At 33.1% G+C, this 19719-nt stretch overlaps 2 protein-coding genes across 4 annotated transcripts; one reads left to right on the forward strand and one right to left on the reverse strand.

Annotated features, from left to right (window-relative positions):
• Positions 1-763: 763 nt before the first annotated feature.
• On the forward strand, positions 764-12895 carry LOC100820132 (rho GTPase-activating protein 7). Of its 2 annotated transcripts, none has more exons than XM_003518435.5 (22): positions 764-1365; positions 2329-2365; positions 2983-3059; positions 3472-3542; positions 3622-3700; positions 3815-3959; positions 4284-4403; positions 4977-5054; positions 5574-5629; positions 6187-6256; positions 6788-6875; positions 7679-7922; positions 8394-8615; positions 8733-9065; positions 9369-9421; positions 9702-9762; positions 9848-9931; positions 10620-10733; positions 10827-10993; positions 11511-11580; positions 11972-12175; positions 12353-12895. In XM_003518435.5, the coding sequence occupies exons 1-22, from the start codon at positions 1312-1314 to the stop codon at positions 12536-12538; spliced, it is 2613 nt and encodes an 870-aa protein (XP_003518483.1). In that variant the 5' UTR covers positions 764-1311; the 3' UTR covers positions 12539-12895. The 2 variants fall into 2 exon arrangements, with proteins under 2 accessions (XP_003518483.1, XP_006575623.1); XM_006575560.3 differs by having other exon boundaries at positions 9372-9421.
• Positions 12896-14372: 1477 nt separating this feature from the next.
• Positions 14373-18412, reverse strand: LOC100527869 (uncharacterized). Of its 2 annotated transcripts, none has more exons than XM_006574315.4 (7): positions 18239-18412; positions 16673-16741; positions 15985-16076; positions 15808-15888; positions 15622-15719; positions 15460-15541; positions 14373-14894 (listed from the first exon to the last, which is right to left on the reverse strand). In XM_006574315.4, the coding sequence occupies exons 2-7, from the start codon at positions 16701-16703 to the stop codon at positions 14856-14858; spliced, it is 423 nt and encodes a 140-aa protein (XP_006574378.1). In that variant the 5' UTR covers positions 16704-16741; positions 18239-18412; the 3' UTR covers positions 14373-14855.
• Between the last annotated feature and the right edge of the window lie 1307 nt (positions 18413-19719).

Genomic DNA, 19719 nt, shown 5'->3' on the forward strand with positions numbered 1-19719 from the left:
TGTTGATCTGGGTAGAATAGAGTTTGAATTTCTTAAACAACATAGAATTTTTCATCTAAAAGGAATGATCAAACTGTGTTTTAACTGAATATGTAATCATACAACAATTTCTGTTTATTGATATTAAAAAAAATTCTGTTTATTAGTGATTGCTGTTATTTTTTTATCAGAAACGATGAATACTTTGTATTTATTACGAATTATAATTAAAACGGTCATGTACATATTCTTTAATTTTTGTTGAAGAAAAAGTGATAAAATGGAGAAATACTATCAATATTACGATGTAAACACCAATGAAATTGCGCAGCCTTAAATAAGTCTATTTACCCAAACTCAGTTGTTCATTTGATTCATAGGGTACTTAATGATCTTTGAAATAAGGTTACTCATCAGTAAGATCAGAATTTCACCTACAAAATTATTGTCTATACCTAGATTGCATATTTTTTTGACAGAATATTGCATATATTATTTATTCAACCTAGAAATGTAAACTATTTTTTTCTAAAATTTTATTTGATGGATCTATATCTGAAGATTTTTAATCTTTATAAAGTAGTGCATTAAAAATTTAAGGAGGTGAATGAATTTGAATTAGAATCATCACCATCCCAAACCAAAATCCAACCCATCAATTGAGACCATTATTTATGTGTTTAGGTAACATTCATAATTTACAGGTAACTCTGGTATGTTGCTGACGTGTCTCATTTTCATTGGAAGGTTACCTGACAAGACTTAAACTTGACTATATCGGACCCAATGCCCTTAACCATCACTCCCTCTCTTTCTCTCTCTACCCTTGTTTCTCTCTCTACCTCCCCCAAACACACACACACACTCTGAGAAGAAGACACCAGAAGTAGGTGAAAAGCAAAGAACCCTTTCTTTCTTCTCTTAAAATTTTATTTTTCACATTACCACCATAACCACTGTTTCTTCCTCCTCGCACCTAATCTCCTCAGAAAGTGCGAAAATATCGCCGAGAAAGTGACGGAAAATTGAAACCCCAGAAGGGGGAAGGTCTTGCCCTTGTCGTGGCTTATGTGGGGATACAATCAAGTTGGGTTTTTTGAACCCTAGGCGCTGAAAGTTTGAGGCTTTTTTGGTCAGATCTCAGCGATTTTGATGTTGTGGCTTTTGGGGTTGGATCTCTCTGACGGGTTGACTCAATAGAGAACTGTGATTGGGGGATTGTGGGGTTTTCAAATGTTGAAAGGTTAATTTCTTTTTTGTGGGGTGATGGGGTTTTGAAATTTGAAGTGAGTGGCAATGCTGGTTGTTCAGTGATACTGTGTTTGTGTGGAAATGTCTGCTCCTTTAGCGGCTTTTGAGCGACCGAGACCTGGGGCTTCTAATACGGTATGTTTTGTTTTGGAGGCGGCAGAGATTATGTTGACTTTTTTTGTTGAAAAAAATTGATTTTGAATTAATGCAGATTCTAGCTAATTAAAATTTGAGTTTGAAGGAAAGGTTGTGATTTGTAAATAAATTGATTTGTTTACTGAACTCGGACACATTTGTTTTGACCCTTGTTTGTGTTAGTGAGACAATGTTGGTGATGGAGTGAAGGAAGTGAAGCTCGGCCTTGCTTGTTTGTTTTGCTAGTTGAGTGTTGAGTTTGTGTGCAGAGTGCATTTTAGCTTGGTCCAGTTAAAATTAATATTTTTTATTTCTTATGCAGTGAAGTATTAGGTTAATTTAATTGAAATTTAATCAATATGATATGATTAGTTTTCTATTAGTTTCTTTTGAATAAAATTTATATTTTCGGTGCATGTTAGTTTAGTTAATGATTTTTTTTTTTTGCATTTATAATTTTGTGGCGACGAACGGGATTTATGTGGGCAATGTGATTGATAGTTTCTGGCATGTTGGAGGCTGAGATTAGTACCTCAGATTTCATCTTTATTTGTTTACTCTTTTGTTAAATTTAATAAGGGATTTTACAGTTTGGAGGATGAAAGTATAATACCAAACAAATTGACATGTGAGACAAGTGAAAAGAAAATATATTGAGCAATTTAACCCATTAAGTAAAACCTATTAACACACCCGTTTACTGAACTACATTGTCAAAGCGTGGAAAAACTAGGAAAAAAATATAGGGTAGTTGACAAATTTGAAGAATCTATACTATTCTTAAATAATTATAATCTTGATATCTCCTATTCCTAAATATGATGCTATTAGTATTTACCAAAGGATCAAGTTGGATTTGGAGGGTGCGGGGGTTGTCATGCATTTTGATTACACTTGTTTCATTTCTATTAGGTTTAATCAGGAGTTACCCAGTGGTTCCTAACAGATGTTATTATTTGGCAGGTTTTTAAAAGTGGCCCACTTTTTATATCTTCAAAAGGTTGGTGTCTGAATCTTCGTCTCCCCTGTTTGTTTATTTTCTTGTCGTTTATTTTCATATTCTCTTGAAAGGAGTTTTTTTTTTGGTAGCTTCTTGTAACGAATAAAGAATCGCTGAAAGAACTGTTTAAACTTGCTGAACTTAAAGCTAATTGGTCTCAATCCTCTTACAAAATGACAAGATATCCCTCCCTCAAAACACCCCTTCTTATTTATAGGAAAAATACCTTAACCAAACTATCTTACATAACTAACTGACTAACTAGCTAATATAACTTAGAGAAAAAAGACTATGCACTGACAATGTAAAATAGTTTTACATTGTCATCCAATCACAACTCACCAATTATGGTAAGTTTGTTAACTTTTACAATAACTACCTAAAAAGTCATACCAATGATGATTTATGATTGGATGACAGTGTAAAAACTATTTTACATTGTCAATGCATGACCATTAAGCTCTATAACTAATAGATAGGTAACTACTAACCTATTGTAACTATCCACTAATGGGGAGTACCTAACACTTCTGTTCTCTGTGGATGGTATTTATTATATCCAAATAAATCAGCAATATAGGAATTTATCAATGTTATCCCATTTTGATCTTCTGTAGGAATAGGCTGGAAGTCTTGGAAAAAGAGGTGGTTTATACTCACACGCACGTCATTGGTCTTTTTCAAAAATGATCCTGTTAGTATCTCTCAAATCTTTCTCATTCTTGCTATGATCTTTCATCTTTATTTGATATCCTTTTGTGTTCTGTTGTTCTGTGTGATTCAATTTTGAATTAAGCAGATATGGTTACAAATAATGATTTTTCTGACAAAAATTAAATATAGTGATTGATTAGGCTTTCTTGATATATGAAATAATTAATATTTTGTGGATATACTTTGTGCTGATATGTTTTGGAAAAATGGCATTTTATTTACTTCACAGTTCTTATTGGAGAGTAATATGTGACTGTAGACCAATAGAGCATTGGATAATACTATAAAAGTCTTTAGCTATTAGTGCTGATTTCTTTTACTGCAATATATCACAGTTACTTTTCTTGTTATTATTTATAATTGTCTTTACTTATTAGTTATTGGTCATGTAGAGTGCCCTTCCACAGAGAGGTGGTGAAGTAAACCTGACATTGGGGGGTATTGACTTAAACAATTCAGGGAGGTATGTTGGATAAATTGATTTTTTGTAGCTGTAAATTTTGATGTCAATCTGTCTAAAAGTTGTGAATTTTATTTGCCAGTGTTGTTGTTAGAGAAGACAAAAAGCTTCTTACGGTATTATTTCCAGATGGACGTGATGGGCGAGCATTCACCCTTAAGGTGATGTGTTTATTATATTTTTAAGTGAATGAGAATTAAATTCAATTGTACTTCTTCTAAATGCCTTTTTAATTGTTGGGCCATATAAATTCTGATTGTTTTCTCAAATATCAGGCGGAGACATCAGAAGACCTGCTTGAATGGAAGACAGCTCTTGAACAAGCCCTCACACAGGCACCAAGTGCTGCCCTTGTTATGGGACACAATGGGATTTTTCGGAGTGATGCAAGTGATTCTATCGAAGGGTCTTTCCATCAATGTATGTGTTCATTCTTCGTTAAATCTTACTTATTTTATGTTTATTAGCTTAATTATAGGTCAATCTGGCATTGCTAGGATTCTGTGTTTTTTTTTATTGAAGGGTCTTACCATCAATGTAGTGCTCATTCTTCGTTAAATCTTATTTATTTTATGTTTATTAGCTTAGTTATAGGTCAATCTGGTGTTGCTAGGATTCTGTGTTTTTTTCAAGTTTAAATTTTTTAATATTTTATTTATAGGTTTGTATGGATTTTTGTCATCCTTCTTTTCAATAGAGAAGAATCTGTCCTCGTTTTCACTATATTTTGTGCGGTGCTTCCAGGGAGGGACAAGCGTCCAATTAAGTCTCTGGTTGTTGGAAGACCAATTCTGCTAGCACTAGAAGATATTGATGGAGGCCCATCTTTCCTTGAAAAAGCTCTTCGGTTTCTAGAGAAGTATGGTAAGTTATGATCTTCTATTATATATGTGACACATCTGCATTTCATTTCGCTTTTTCTCCTCTCGTGTTTCAAAATTTAGGAGTTACTTGTTCAGTTTTATTTCTCTATAGTCAGTTCGTTCAAAATTTATTGGCTAGTCGGCCTTCCGGTCTGGATAAGTGAACCTTGTGCTTAAATTTTCCAAAATTTTGTTCAACTGGAGATCATGTTGCATTGGATATTTTGGGTTTTTCTTTATTGGTCTTGTTACGTTAAAATGCAAATTACCTCTTCAACCTTGGTGCTTTGGAGAATAGCCTTTGATTTAAAATGTTGTGAGTTAAGCTGCTTAATCATTAAATAACAACATTGGTGTGCAATTATTGAAGCACATTGGACACTTTAGCTCATCTATCAGCAAAGCAGACGATTACTTTGTTTAATAATTTGAGTGCCTTCCATGTGATGTTGATATGGCTTTCTGTAAAAGCACCTGACTGCATAATGACTGAAAAATGTTGAATGTGTGAAACATATTCTACCCTATTCTTCAGTGAAGGGCTTCTGCTGATTTTACTATTTTTAATTTGCAGGAACTAAAGTTGAAGGAATACTGCGGCAGTCTGCAGATGTGGAGGAAGTAGATAGGAGAGTTCAAGAATATGAACAAGGTACAAACAGTTATCTTAAACGTCCTAGCACTTTACATGCATTTGAAGAGAGTCAGTTGTTGGTACTTGGTACAGATAGCATTAATGAAGTTAATTGGGCTTCAAGAAAAAAATAGCAATGAAGTTCATTGGGGAAACAGAAAGGAGAGAAAAGAATATAGAGGAACAGAAATCTAACTTTCATAAATCCTGATTATCCAAAATGATAAAGAGGTGTTTTGAGAGGGGTAGAAGAGATTTCTAACCAAACATATCTATGCACCTTTTCAAGAACTTTATGTTGTTCTGAAGTAGTTGCTCTTTCTTGCCACCCAATTTATGCTATAAATTGTGCTGGCTGCTACTTTTAGAATCGGCCACCCTCTAAACCGATGTTATGATTATTTTTGTAGTTCAACCCTTCTGCTGGTGAAAGACCAGTAAAGATAATATCCAGACGTAGACACTCAGTTTAATATATGGATTTATTTTTCGATACATGAAACTTACGAATGCCTTATTTTTAATTGATATTTCCAGGCAAGACTGAATTTGGTCCTGAGGAGGATGCCCATGTTGTGGGTGACTGTGTTAAGGTATTTATACTAGTTTTCCATAATTGGCTATTTAGTGAACATAAATATAAAATATTTGAAGGAAAAAAAGAAGCAAACTATATGTTGAACACACTAGATCATGTAGAAGAAAATCCTCTATCTAATAGGATTAGAAATTCTCCTTAAACATAGAAGCAATTGAGCACAGAACAAAGCCATTAATTCAAAAACTGACAATCACATTAATGATTAGTGTAAAAGTGCTCAATCGCTCTGCATGTCTACTGTCTACTAAGTAAAAATTCCGAAAGAGACTGAATGCTGAACTGGGAAGAAAGACATAAAAATGAGTTAAATTTCGGGAAGATTTCTAGTCCAAACCATCATAGTTTTCCTGTGCTTGCTATTAAGACCTTGAGACCATGACCTGTAATCAATCGTGCATTCTTCCATCAGCATAAAAGATTAATATAACCTGATTTGGAGCAGCTATTATTTTGGTAAAATCAAGCTAATTAATATGGATCCTGGATTTTTTAAATGTTCCGTTGGATTATGCATTTTATTTAATGACAATCCACTGGGTATAATTGCAGCATGTTCTGAGGGAGCTGCCCTCTTCTCCAGTTCCAGCTTCATGCTGCACTGCTTTGTTGGAGGCTTATAGTAAGTTGAACTCTATGTTTAATTTCTTTATAACTATATGTTTTGAATAGGTGGTTTAGTTTTGTTCTTTTGAAATGCTGCTAAATTGCTCTATTTATTTTTGCTTTTTTTTCATCTATTTTTTTTATGGAATATGTTTGACCTTTGGAAAATATAACAACTTTTACTTTTTCTTTTTTAAAAAAAGCTGTTAATGTTGAAAATTTGCTGTGAAATATTGAAATGTGTGGACGAGTTATGCTTTTTGGGCTATGTTTGGCCCACCTTTTTATGGCTTAAAAGCTACTTTAAATTTGTGTTTGATGTCAGTTACTATCCTTGACTGTCCTATTTAAATCTCACCTATTTTTTTCCCCTCACATTGACTTTATTTGATTCTTATTTCTGATGTGCAAATTTGCTTATGTTGATGTCTAATGCTTATGTTCTTTCCATCACAAACTGTTCAGTTATCAAGTTTTGTTGCTTTTATCTTGTTCTTTGGATGTGAATATATGCTTGAGTTAATTGTTACTGTTTTTATTTTACAAGAAATTGATCGCAAGGAAGCTAGGATTAATGCAATGCGCTGTGCTATATTGGAGACTTTTCCAGAGCCAAATCGACGTTTGTTACAGAGGTGCTCTCTCTCTCTCTCTCTCTTCTCCCCGCTGCCTTGGCTATGACACACACACACACACACACACTATTCTTTCCATTTGTTGTATCTTGTCCTTGTATTTGAGTTTGCTATGGAATAGTTATGATAGAATAATTAAAAACCTGCACTTGAAGAGAATGTATATTTGGTTTTCTTGATTTTTGTTTGGTTGCATTTTAAGTTAGAACCTTTATGTTTCTGGAGTTTTGTTCAGGTTTATGTGGCTTTAAGAAAAAAAAGCCTCTAATAAATACAATACAAGGAAGTTTTCACTATCTTACCCTAAGATATTTGTAACCTATGATAATATCTGGTGATATGAGAGAAGATTGGTGTAGCATTGAGGAAAAGATGATAGAAAATCGGTTAAGGTGGTTTGGGCATGTACAAAGAAGGCTACCAGAGGCACCAATTAGAAGAGTAGATTGAATGATTTTTAGCCCGGGAAAAAGGAGAAGAGGGAAACCAAAAAGGAAGTTGGAAAAAATCATCAAGGGAGATCTCAGACATAATAATATTTCTGAAACTTTGGTTTTTAATTGTGTCGAATGGTGTCGTGGGATCCATGTAGCCGACCTCACCTAGTGAGATAAGACTTTGTTGTTGTTGATAATATCTGGTGATGAGGAATGATCTGCTGCAGTTATTATTATGTTGATATGTGGTAATAATACCTTAAATTTGTAGCCTGCTTAATCTGAGAATTGCATTTGTATAAACTTAAAATGACAAAAACAAATACCTTAATTTTTTCACCATAATTGTTGTCTCTACCTTCGCAGAATTCTGAAGATGATGCATACAATTGGTTCTCATTCTCAGGAGAATAGAATGACTCCATCTGCTGTTGCTGCTTGCATGGCACCCTTGCTCTTACGGCCTCTGCTAGCTGGAGAATGTGAACTGGAGGATGAATTTGATGCCAGTGGTGATAGTTCGGCCCAGCTTCTTGCTGCTGCTAATGCTGCTAATAATGCTCAAGCAATTATTACCACTTTGTTAGAGGAGTATGAGAGTATATTTGATGTAAGAAACTCTCAATAAACTTGTATTCTTTTGATTAATTGCTTTCTGGATTGTCTATGCTTACAATTAGGAAAAGTAACTTCAAGTTGATGCATAGCCTGCATTTATGTTTTGTTCAGCCTGAGGTATCTTGATTACTCTCAGGCTCTCCTTTTTTTTTGTGCTTATATGGGATTCTTTTGCTTGTACCGAAGATGCAAACTTACTATGAAGTTTTGCTGCGGGACTTGTTCGTCAAGTTAACTGTTGCTATAAATTTCAATCCGTAGATTGTATAATGAGATAAAAAGGTTTGACCTCTTGTAGCATAGGTTGTTCCTATAATACAACTAAAATTGAATGTCTATTCATGTGATTAATTATTTACCCGTGGTCAGTTGGAAGTGTTTGCTAAATTTTGCACTTCCAAAAATGTATATTTTTCATTCCTTGATTCAATTCTGCAACTTAAGTTTTTATCTGCTGTTTCAGGAAGAAAATATACAGAGATGTTCCATGTCAGCAGATTCTCGGGTTGAAAACAGTGGGAGTGAAGATTCAACTGATGATGATAATATAGATGTGAAAGAAAATGGTTACCATGATGCAGAGAATGAAGTTGATCAGGAGACAGATGATGATGCTGATCGTGTTCAGAGTGGAAAATTGAGTGAGAGTAGTGGTTATGCTGGCAGTGATCTTTATGATTACAAGGTTATCTTCTGCAGTCTTATTTCCTCTGTTAGAGATTTATATTAAGCTCTTGCTGTGAGTAGCAATGTTATTTTCTTTTCCCTCTGTCCTCCTAAACTCTTCTTTGTGATCCTGCAGGCATTTGGAGGTGATGATTCTGATGTTGGATCCTCCAGTAGTAACCATGCTAAGACTGAAAATGCTAATCTGAATGCTGTTCCAGATACCCCAGGGTCTGAGGATCAAAACAAGCAAAGAAAGGCCAGTGAAAACCCAGTTGATGAAAATGATGCTTCGAATTTGTTGCCTTCATCTGAATCTTATCGATCCATGGGTGAGATTTTATCTTCTATGGACCCCAGCAACCATTTACCCATGCCAGTGATTGAATCGGGTTCTGGAAAGCAAACAAGTAAAGCTAGTAGCACTAGTTTCAGTTCTAAGCGGTCGACATTCTGGGGAAGGAGCAATGTGAGTTGTTATTTTTTGACCCTTTACTGCCTAACAACTTTGTAGGATATCTAAACTCACATTGTGAATACAGGAATCACAATTACACTAATAACCATTTATAGGGCAATGATACATTTATGTGACACCTACAATATACATGCAATAAGCTAGCCATTAAAATATGCAGACTTAATATGCTAGCAGTGGATAATATACTTAAATTTTGTTATGTGAGGCAAAACAGATATTTTCTTCCCAGTTTTTGTAGTTTTTTATTTTCAAGGTAAATACATGGCATCTGATAATTTGTTCTGATTTAAGCAGCCAAGGAAGACACCGTCAGTGGAATCAGTTGATTCTTCCGGAGAAGAGGAGTAAGATACTTAGCGTTGTACTTTTTTTCTTTGTATTATGTGCTCTTGGATTGTGATTCTTGATAGAATTCTGAGTTATTCTTCAATGCCTTTTTATAGACTTTTTGGATAGGTCGTGTTAGGTTCTCTAGCTTGGCTTTTTTCATTAGCTGTAACAGCTATGTATTGTTATCTCCTTGCATTATGTGATTTGCTTTATACCTGTCTCCTTTTTTCACCTTTTTTTTTCTTTCAATTTTATACCTTGAAAACAGATAACTAATACTTTTGATGTCTGTAGGCTTGCTATTCAGAGACTAGAGATTGCAAAAAATGATTTGCAACACAGAATTGCAAAGGAGGTAGATTTCTTCTGCCTACTTATTTTATGCTGAATCATAAAACAATATATTTTCTTTAATGGAATTGGTCCTGTTTTCATTTTAGGCTAGAGGCAATGCAATTTTACAAGCAAGCTTAGAGAGAAGGAAGCAAGCTTTGCATGAGCGGCGCTTGGCACTTGAACAAGATGTATATATTTATATATCTCCCTCCAATATGAATTGTGACTGTTTAAATTTCATTTGCTGGTTTGCCCTGTGCTTTGTTGCTTGTTTTCAATGTGGCATGTGATTTAATTTTCTGGGCATTCTTGGGTTTGAAATTCCTGACATCATTATTGCTGTTTTTTTGCATTAAATTGATTGAACCCTTGAATTTAAATTGTGTAAAATATTCTTGCAAAAACCAAAAGTTGTTTCTAATGAATTTTCCTTGTGTATTACTACCATTTATGAGAGATGCTGGTTGTTAATAATGTAACATCTTTACATTGATTTATGATATGGATAAAATGCATTCTACACTACTGATGGAGGTTTATAAAGAATTATAATTTGAAGTGTTACTTGCTGGAAGGGTTTTCCATATTGGAAAAACGTTTGTACTTTTGTACTCTAGATGGCATTTTAAAGCTCCTTTGAAGGTATATTTGTGCTGGCTGAAGCTTAGGATTTTATAATCACTAGGGCAAAAAATTATGCCATATCTTTCTTTTAGTTCAATAGTATGTGTCCTGTTCGAAGGTTATTGTTTCTTTTGGGAGTAATATGTGAAAGTCTTTTATTCCTCATTTTTTTTTTAAGATTCAAATGGATATACATCCCCTCATCATAATTTTGATCCCTTAATAAGATGCAACTGATTTTTTAATCTACAGGTTTCAAGATTGCAAGAACAGTTGCAAGCTGAGAGGGATCTTAGAGCTGCATTGGAAGTAGGCTTGAGCATGTCTTCAGGACAGCTTTCCAGTTCACGTGGCATGGATTCCAAGGTGGTTTGATATTCTTGTAAATTTTAATATATCTATTTTTCATTTTGATTGCTTTCTCAGTACACATTCTGTAAAAAATCTGCAATTGTACAGACAAAGGCTGAGCTGGAGGAGATTGCACTTGCTGAAGCTGATGTGGCCAGGTTGAAGCAGAAGGTTGCGGAACTCCATCATCAACTTAATCAGCAACGACAGCATCACTATGGCTCACTTACTGATGTGGGTGATCGATACCAACATGCCCAAAATCATCCTCAACAGTGAGTATGCAGACCTATGAGGTTTTAATAATAAGAAAGAGAAGGAATCTACATATGAAATTTAAGTATTAACTGTTAAAGCTTTTGATGTACTTCAAAATTCAAATTGGTGCGAGTTCCACATGAATTTGACGCCAAATCCAATTTAAATATAAGGGTCTACTGGCATATTCCAACTTAAAATGGCTAAGTACCCACTAAAGTTGATACACAAAATACTGTAGTTGGAGAAATTTTCCTAAAAAAAGGAGATGAAATGTTGTAATAATTCCAATTTTCTTTTTCCTTGGTTCCATTATAAAGGATGCTTTGTATAATTGTATCTCTTGCATGTGTGCTTCTACTTATTCGATGATAGTCAATTTAATGTTTTAACCGTAGTTTGCCTTTTCTGGACCCGAACAGTAGTTTGTTGCTGCTTTTCTTTGAAATTTATGGTACCTGTTTTTAATTGAAAACCATGTGAACTTGTTAATTCCTTTAGTAGTAATTTAAGTTCTCTTTTTTACTTATGCAGGAGATTTCTTCAGCAAGATTTTGATTCAACCCTGGCCTTTGTTAATCACGAGAGGAAACAAAGGACTGAGGTATGTCTTATAGTCTATTTCTCAAAATCAAAAGGAAGAGGGTTTAATCTTCCTATGTTAGTCTAATCCTTTCAACTCCTTAGTCCTTACAGAAGTTAGTTCCATAATTAACCTCAATAATCGAGAAACATGTCTAGTTCTTTTCTTTGCTTTTGTTGTGAAACTTATTCTCATTATGACAAATGAAAAATGATATTGAATGGCTGCATAAATCAGGAATTTATATTACTGGATTCATTTCTTTAGGGTATTAGAATCCAAAATGCTTCTGTCTTTTTTATTAGTTCTTTTTTATGATAAAATTAGTCCATTACTTATGAATGATATCTTCTTTTATGGTTTGGGGAACTCTTCAACTAGACCGGTAAAATTTGCCTTTTCATTTATGCAGGAGAGTTTGTTGGGCACTGATTGGAGAAATATCAAAGGACAAGTATTGGCATCTGGTAATGGTACTAGACAGCCTTCTCGAAAGCAATTTTTAGAGTCAAGTCCTAGTGACTCCAAAAGTACTGAGGCATCAACAAGCATGTCTGTCGATGATCTCGGTGCCATTGATTCGGCCTCTGTACCGTCCACCTCAAGAGTAGCAGATGTAAGAATTAAGTTTAACAAATGTGTCTTGGAAAGTGGTTCTCATGCAAAGTTCCAGTAACATCATTTTATTCATTTTGTCAGATATGAGTATCATTAGTACTTTGCTAATACATTTTTGCAGAATCTTTATCTGCTTCCAAATAATTTGGAACTAACCTAGTTGCAATTGTTTCAGGTGGGGGAATATGCAAGACATCCACCTGTAGCATCTTCAACATTAGTAGAGTTAACTACTCGTCTCGATTTTTTCAAGGAACGGCGGTCACAGTTGATGGAACAGCTCCATAACCTTGATTTGAATTATGGTTCTACAACTTCCCAAGACTTTGTCTATAAACCGTCATCGCCGTCATGGAGTTGACTGGCCAAATAGGTGCTTCATAAAATCCGCACAGAAGAATTTTGGCTGACATGTTGTATATCCTTTGAGTCTTTGACTTATTGCATATATTTTTATCCGTTATGGTCTGTGTACTGCTTCATTCTCTTGGTTCCTATTTAATTTTTTTCTTCTTTTGGTAGTGAAGTTCATTGGAGTTGAAATGAAAGGCTTTCCTTTTGGTCTTCAGGTTTTCTCTCTTTTTTTTTTAATAACATTTGAGTTCTTTTGTTTCTTTAGGGGAGGGGGTGGAATTTGGTGTAATTATATGGCATGTCAATAGATGGGGAATTTTGTTGAACAAACAACTAAAGTGAAGAAATTTTAATTACCGTTTTGGCAAATTCTTTGTACATAGGGACATGCAAATTGCCAGTTTATATGTCACCTATGTGGAATGATTGGTATGTATCTAGCAGCAGGTTGTTTGTGATGCTATTAAATTATTTCTTTAGTATAACGCTCAGCTTTTTACTCCTGCGTATTGTGACTATCCTAAAATCATCTCAAAAACATGAAAAACTCAGCATATATTAGGTGGAAACGAGATTGAATCCATTTTTAAGATGGACATGGCTAACAATTAGTATTTACCCATAACTATTTGTAAAAAGTTGCTCTCTTGTCTGTGAAATCGATGCAGCAATTAATATTGAAATAGAGCAGTTCAATTTGGTCCAGTTCGGTTATTTATTTTACACATGTATAGTTCTCTTTAAATAAAAAATGAAGTGAAGCACTTTATGAAAATGGTCTGCTTCGAATAATCATGATGTATTTCTAGTTTTAACAATGTATAGTTATAGTATTCAACCATTAAGGGAATTCTTTTAATGTTGAAGAAACATTTAACAAGAGTAAAGATACATGTACACTCTTATTACAAATATCCGTTTAACATCCAATATCTCTCTCTTATCACATTATATCTCTTATTACATTTATCACATTTTTTTTTTCTATGATAACTACTTAATGAACACATCGGTGTTCACATAACCTTGCTCTTTCTTCAATGATAACTAATATCTCTCTCTTATCACATTTTTTTTTGTCTATGATAACTAGTTAATGAACACATCGATGTTCACATAACCTTGCTCTTTCTTCAATGACAACTAGTTTGTTTAGAGGCAATATGAAGGATTATTTATATTACCAAAAGACTTTTCTGAAACACTCAAGATCACACCATTTGTATCTTGAAGAATGTATAATTATATTTTTAAGATTTATTATCGTTACTGTTATAAAAATAATTTTCATGCAATCCTAATTTCTTATTTTTAGGATTATTTATATTACTAAAAATTTTCATAAATTGAATTGAATCATTTTAGACCTTTAACTCAACTAAAATAAAAATATCATATTTTACCTAAAATAAAAGCACTCCTATTTTTCCCCTTCAAAGCCTAATCTCATATTTTACTAAATCCTTCATATTTTATCAATTTTTTTACTTTTAAACCTTTAACATTATTACATATCTCAAATCCATCATAAATCCATAAATATTTAAGTAAATAATAGAATTTTGAGGATTTTAAATAGAAGAGAACTGAATTTGTTTATTTTTCTCAAAGAAATTGAAATACCAAAGTCACTTCAAATTTCAATTGAAACTAAGACAATAAATGCAACTAAACCTAAAAGAGAAATATTATTTGTACAATAAGGAGAAAAGAAATATAAGAGAGAGAGAAAGAGAGAGAGAAAATGATGTATAAATGTATGAGTTGTTATATGAATAACACAACTCAGCCTAAAAAGAAAACAGACGCAATTCCAAAGAAACAAATAGAAGACATGGGAGTAAATGGTAAAATATTTAGAGCAAGTTACATTGCAGAGTTCCACCGATTCCATCTCACATTAGCAGCATAAAGATACGGAGAAAAAAAATATGGAAGAAAGAAAGTAGTTCTCTAACTATATTGCTGCAATGACATCATGTAATGTAAAACCATTATACTCCTTTTACGAGTTTGAACAAAAGCCACCATTATACTTGGCGGGGACAACTCCCAAAGGTCTCTGATTGGAATAGTCACGAAGATGGAACTAACCACTCCCCATATCTATTGATTTTCCACCAAGCAAAGTAAAGTGAAAACTGAAACATTTTTTCTTTTGCAAATTTCCTTTCCACTAAATGACTACCATGATAAAATGATAATCATTTTCTACCATCAAAAAGTGAACTCAAATCAGTTAGATATCCATACGAGTATTTTCTTTACATTGACTTACAAATGCAGTTGCTACCAGTTACATTATGTTTTCATAGATTCTTGTGTTACACGGGCATTCGCTTGCCTCTATAGCGGTCAAACAACTGCAAGAACACAAAAAATTAGCAACTCAGTTGGAAAATTTCAACATATTACACAGAAGTATCACTCAACAATCTCTAGACAGATATATACAACCAACCATTAGTGTCAGATTCCTCATCCAGACCCACCAGGATAATGTTAAAAATAATGAACACGATGGTTAAAGTTTTATGAAAATACATGCAAAAATGGATCAGTCACCCCCACCCGCCAAAAATATTCAGAGGACTGTATGGCCTCATTTGTAGTTCACCGTAGCCTCATTGAAAAAGTGAAAATGTTTTTAAGCTTAAAAGCTCTTTTTTCTAACTTCAGCATCAGAAGACGAAGTTTGACATTCACTAAATATAGTCACTTTTCCTCTTTACCCAATATGTCACTACCATTCACATCTATTAATGAAAATCAATATTCTCCAATTAATCCAAGTGAGTAAAGATTTCTTGATAACTTCATGAACACCAATTATTGATATGGTAGCACCCATACTGGTGAATGTGTAAGATACTTTTGTGAAGACTTAGATGACAGGTTAACACATTCCCATTCATCACAAATACATACCGATCGAACAAATGGTTGTTGAAACAACCAACCAAGAACAGGAATCTTCTGTAAGAAAACAGCCAGCGTAGGCCAGAAACCACTGCACAGTATAATCCATAATTAGCTTTAAGCATAGAGACATACTCAAACACAACAGATTTCTTTCAAATTGCACCAAACCTGAATAGAACGACGAATCCGTAAGCCTCAACAATCATGCCCACAATAGGCCATCCCATGATGAGAATAAAGAACCCAACACCAAATGAGATTGTTCCCTTTAAGAAGAGTAAAAGGTGAGCAGGGAAAATTAACCATGAAAATAAAGCATGATGCACCAAGTGAAAAGACATGTAACAAGTTTACCTTGAAATTACTTCGTTTCATGAAGAATTGCATAGTGGATTTTAGCCCAATGGTTATGGACACTCCAGAAACAAACAGGACCTAATCACGTAGATAACAAGGTATAAAAAAAGATGTATTAAGCAAAATCAAATGAGAAGCAACTTCTATGACAAGTAACTTGTAGATAAATCTTACATTTCCCATGGCTAGCAATCCCTTGTCGAAGAAGAAGATAATTCCGAGGAATGAGAAAAATATACCAAAGCCAGTTAACCCTAATCCAATCTCTGTATCATGTGCCAATCAAATACATTAAATATAGCAATAACAAAATCGTAAATAAGTTAAGAAATAGGAAAATAGTAGCTATCAAATATGTAACGTAGAAAAATAGTACACAGTTTAGTCAAATCAATGCTTCTGCCAGCAAGTATGATATCACAACATAAAGACACTAATATATTTCTTGAAAACTCTATAATGTTATTACTAGGCAAACAAATAACATACATCTTAAAGATGTCTTTCCCCTAAGAACCTGAAGAAAATCAGCATGATGGATTGGAATACCATTACTTACAATGTGATAAGTAATGCCATTATTGGCAGATTTCAATTAGCTTCATTAGGTGATGTCATTACTTTTAAATAAGCAATTTTAAGAAGAAAAATTATTCCTATTAAATTAGAATCACATAACTTTTGACAAGAGAATTGGGTAATTAACATTAAATTATAAAAATGGCTACCAAGTCTATAAAATGCCATTATATGTTTATGGAACTATAGCTAACACCACAATAATTTATTCTCACACATAAGCATTAAGACAACAGATCACTTCATATAATATATAAGAACAAAACTATCACATTGCACTTACTCTTTCGATCATTCATCTCAAAGGAAACCATTTTGCAAACAAATCAGATGTTCAAGCACCTTGCCCTCGCTGAAACACAACTAAATAACCAAACCCGGTTAATAAATGAGTGTGAATCGTATTCTTTATGGACAGTTTAATTTAAAGATCATACTGCAACACTACCACCATGGGAAATCTTAATCAAAGAAAAGATCCTGGGACAACCAACTGCAATGTTCAGCTTCCACTGAACAACGCAAGTGAATTCTAAACTTTAATTTACCCGCCCACAAAATATCAGTTTTTCAATCAAAAATAATTCTCAGATATAAAGCTACCTGTGTTCAGAGAAAAGCACAGGCAACAATATAAGTAACAAAAGTTTAAAAATGTAGCAAAGAAACTTGATGTTTTACCGTTATAGCAATTCAAGTATAACTGTATAAGAGAAGGGCAACTACAATGATCCATGAAATAGAAGATGTGCATATAATGTACAACTGTCAAACCAAAAATTCCAGTCATTCTGAAAGCCCACATCAGTTAGTCAAGTTGAACAATCATACCAACAGCATTCTTCTCTAGCCAATAAATTATGCAAGATATCAAGAATAATTTTGAGTTTTTCCAAACTTTGGAACCCCACTATGTATTAACCACTTATAACCAGCATTCTCTTTAATTAAATTGCACAGTTTCCACTCATTTAGTCTAAAAGGCAAAATGCAAGTCAAGAAAGAAATGAAGACCAAACATAAATTTTATCTGCACACATATCAAGTATAGCATTCTAATGAGCAAATTGTAAATACCCAATCCAGGGCTCAAAAATTGAGGGCTATTTCGCTACTGCCTTTACTCACACCTTATCCTACTCCAATAATACTTACAGGATCAAAACCCAAGCCATAGAAAACCAGAATTGAAGTCTTCACAAAAACTAATACAGTACTAAGCACTAAATCTATTAAGCTATTCAAACTATAGCATCCAAACATTTAATATTCGCTACAAGTGTTGCATAGGTTACGGTTAAAAACACATAAAAAGAAATGGAAAACAGAAGCAGATAAAAATAAAATAAGAAATTAGAAAGCTGATATTACTAAACGCAAAAAGAAATTTGCACAGATACTAGTCATATAGCCACTTTTACTTCTACATAAATATTTTCTAGCTTTCTCGAATTTTAAATAATCAAATTCCCGTAGAATAACGATTGAGAACACGGATTTGCAGCGCAATTAACAATTATCCTCCACGGTGGCTAAGCATTTTAACAATGAATGAAAAAATATTCCATGCTTCTACTTCGGTGACACCTCTGATGAAAACGAAGTTACGCAGTACATGCTACTGCTATGAATTATTCTGGTGAAGAAAATCCTTCGAAATTGAATATGAATTTGAACCAAGCGAATCAGAGAAGGAGAACGTTCGGGATTCGCAAATTGAAAGCGTAGTGAAAGAGAAGTGAAGCGCTGTGGGATCTCACATCTTTTGTTTCAGTAACAGAAACAAATCGATCCAAATTCATAAAAAAAAAAAAAAAGATGCACGTCCACTCGTTCAGTGAGAGGTTACCGGTGTCAGAAGCGTGGCGTCGCCGGAATTCGGAGGTAATGTTCGCCGGAAGTGGTGGTGGTGATTAATAAGAGAGATTGTCAATTCTCAAATGCAAAATAATTTTTTGGTCAGAAAAAAAATTTAAAAAAAAATTGCATTGATAATAGAAATAATAGAAATTGTCAAAAACTCGGCCCAATGTTAATCTAACCATGTACGAGTTTTGAAGTTCAAAATCTCGGCCCAATATATGAATAGTGTTTCACCATTAGGCCCTTAGTGGCTCAATTTAGTCTTGAAACCAAAAACATGAATATATTTAATAGTTTTCTTCTAAAAAGAAAGTTAAGAAAAACACAAAACTAGATATTCATCATCATTATCATAATAAGACTAGGAAAAAAATTAGAAAAAGTAATCAAAAAAATGAAAAACTAGTCTTTAAAATTACAATAGTATTTGAAGGTACGAGAAATATCAAATATGGTGTCCGTTATGAACTTCCTATACCTTATTTTCTTAAACTTTTATTTGACAAAATAAAAAGTTGCGATAGTGTCTTTCTTCTGTAAAAAAAAATAAATGGCATATTACATTAACATCATTTTTTTTATAAACTTGTATATTAAAAATTTATATCTTAACACTTAACCAACTGAATTAAACTCTTTTAATGTTTATATACTTATATTACACATAATTTCTTTCAAAAAAATTATAATGAAATATAATTAATTTATAAATATTTGTCCTTACAATTTATATATTAAATTGTTATTTATTTTGATAATATGATATAATTTTTTATACCAATAAAATTTAAACACAATTTATAGATTGAATTCTTTAAATAGATTGATAAAAATTTGATTTTCGGAGTGTAAATATGAAATATTTTTATTATAAGAGATAAAATTGATTTGAATAATTTCCACATCTCAAGGATTAATCTCATAACTTTTTGACTAGCAAAAATATTTTCCAATAAAAAAATATATTAAAATTGACCATACAATGACAAAAAAAATACTTGTAGTGATATATATAATCCGTCGATCCAATAAGAAAAAGGTAAAATTGTAAAATTAGTCCTCCACTTTATCTTCAATTACGAATTTGGTCCCCCTATAATTTAATTCACAAATTTGGTCCCTCAGTTTTATAAATCCTTATAAAATTGGTCTTAGAAGTTCGACTTGGATGTTGACCGTTAACTTAAGACGTTGAATGTCACGTGTGAATGTCTGAGTGGCTCCCCATGCAATATTATGTGTATAGGAGTGCTTAAGTGGCCTATGTATGACAATGATATTTTTGTTTGAAATTTGAAATACAACTTCTTCAATAATAAAATTTGGCTGAATTTATAAAGAGATTTATAAAACTGGGGATCAAATGTGCAAATTAAATTACAAGGGAATGAAAATCAAAATTGGGGGACAAAAAATATAATTTTACCTATAAAAAATGAAGTCTTTACAGGAAACTACGTAGACGTT

This window comes from Glycine max, chromosome 2, assembly GCF_000004515.6.
Source record: "Glycine max cultivar Williams 82 chromosome 2, Glycine_max_v4.0, whole genome shotgun sequence".
NCBI classification, from domain to species: Eukaryota; Viridiplantae; Streptophyta; class Magnoliopsida; order Fabales; family Fabaceae; genus Glycine; species Glycine max.

Coding starts and splice junctions, on each gene's coding strand:
- LOC100527869 (XM_006574315.4), bottom strand. CDS start 16,703: ATGGTTTCCTTTGAGATGAATGATCGAAAGA. Junction 15,542..15,621: donor GGATTCGTCGTTCTATTCAG/GTTTGGTGCAAT, acceptor TATACTGTGCAG/TGGTTTCTGGCCTACGCTGG. Junction 14,895..15,459: donor AACAACCATTTGTTCGATCG/GTATGTATTTGT, acceptor GTGTTCTTGCAG/TTGTTTGACCGCTATAGAGG.
- LOC100820132 (XM_003518435.5), top strand. CDS start 1,312: ATGTCTGCTCCTTTAGCGGCTTTTGAGCGACCGAGACCTGGGGCTTCT. Junction 4,404..4,976: donor TCGGTTTCTAGAGAAGTATG/GTAAGTTATGAT, acceptor TTTAATTTGCAG/GAACTAAAGTTGAAGGAATA. Junction 11,581..11,971: donor AGAGGAAACAAAGGACTGAG/GTATGTCTTATA, acceptor TCATTTATGCAG/GAGAGTTTGTTGGGCACTGA.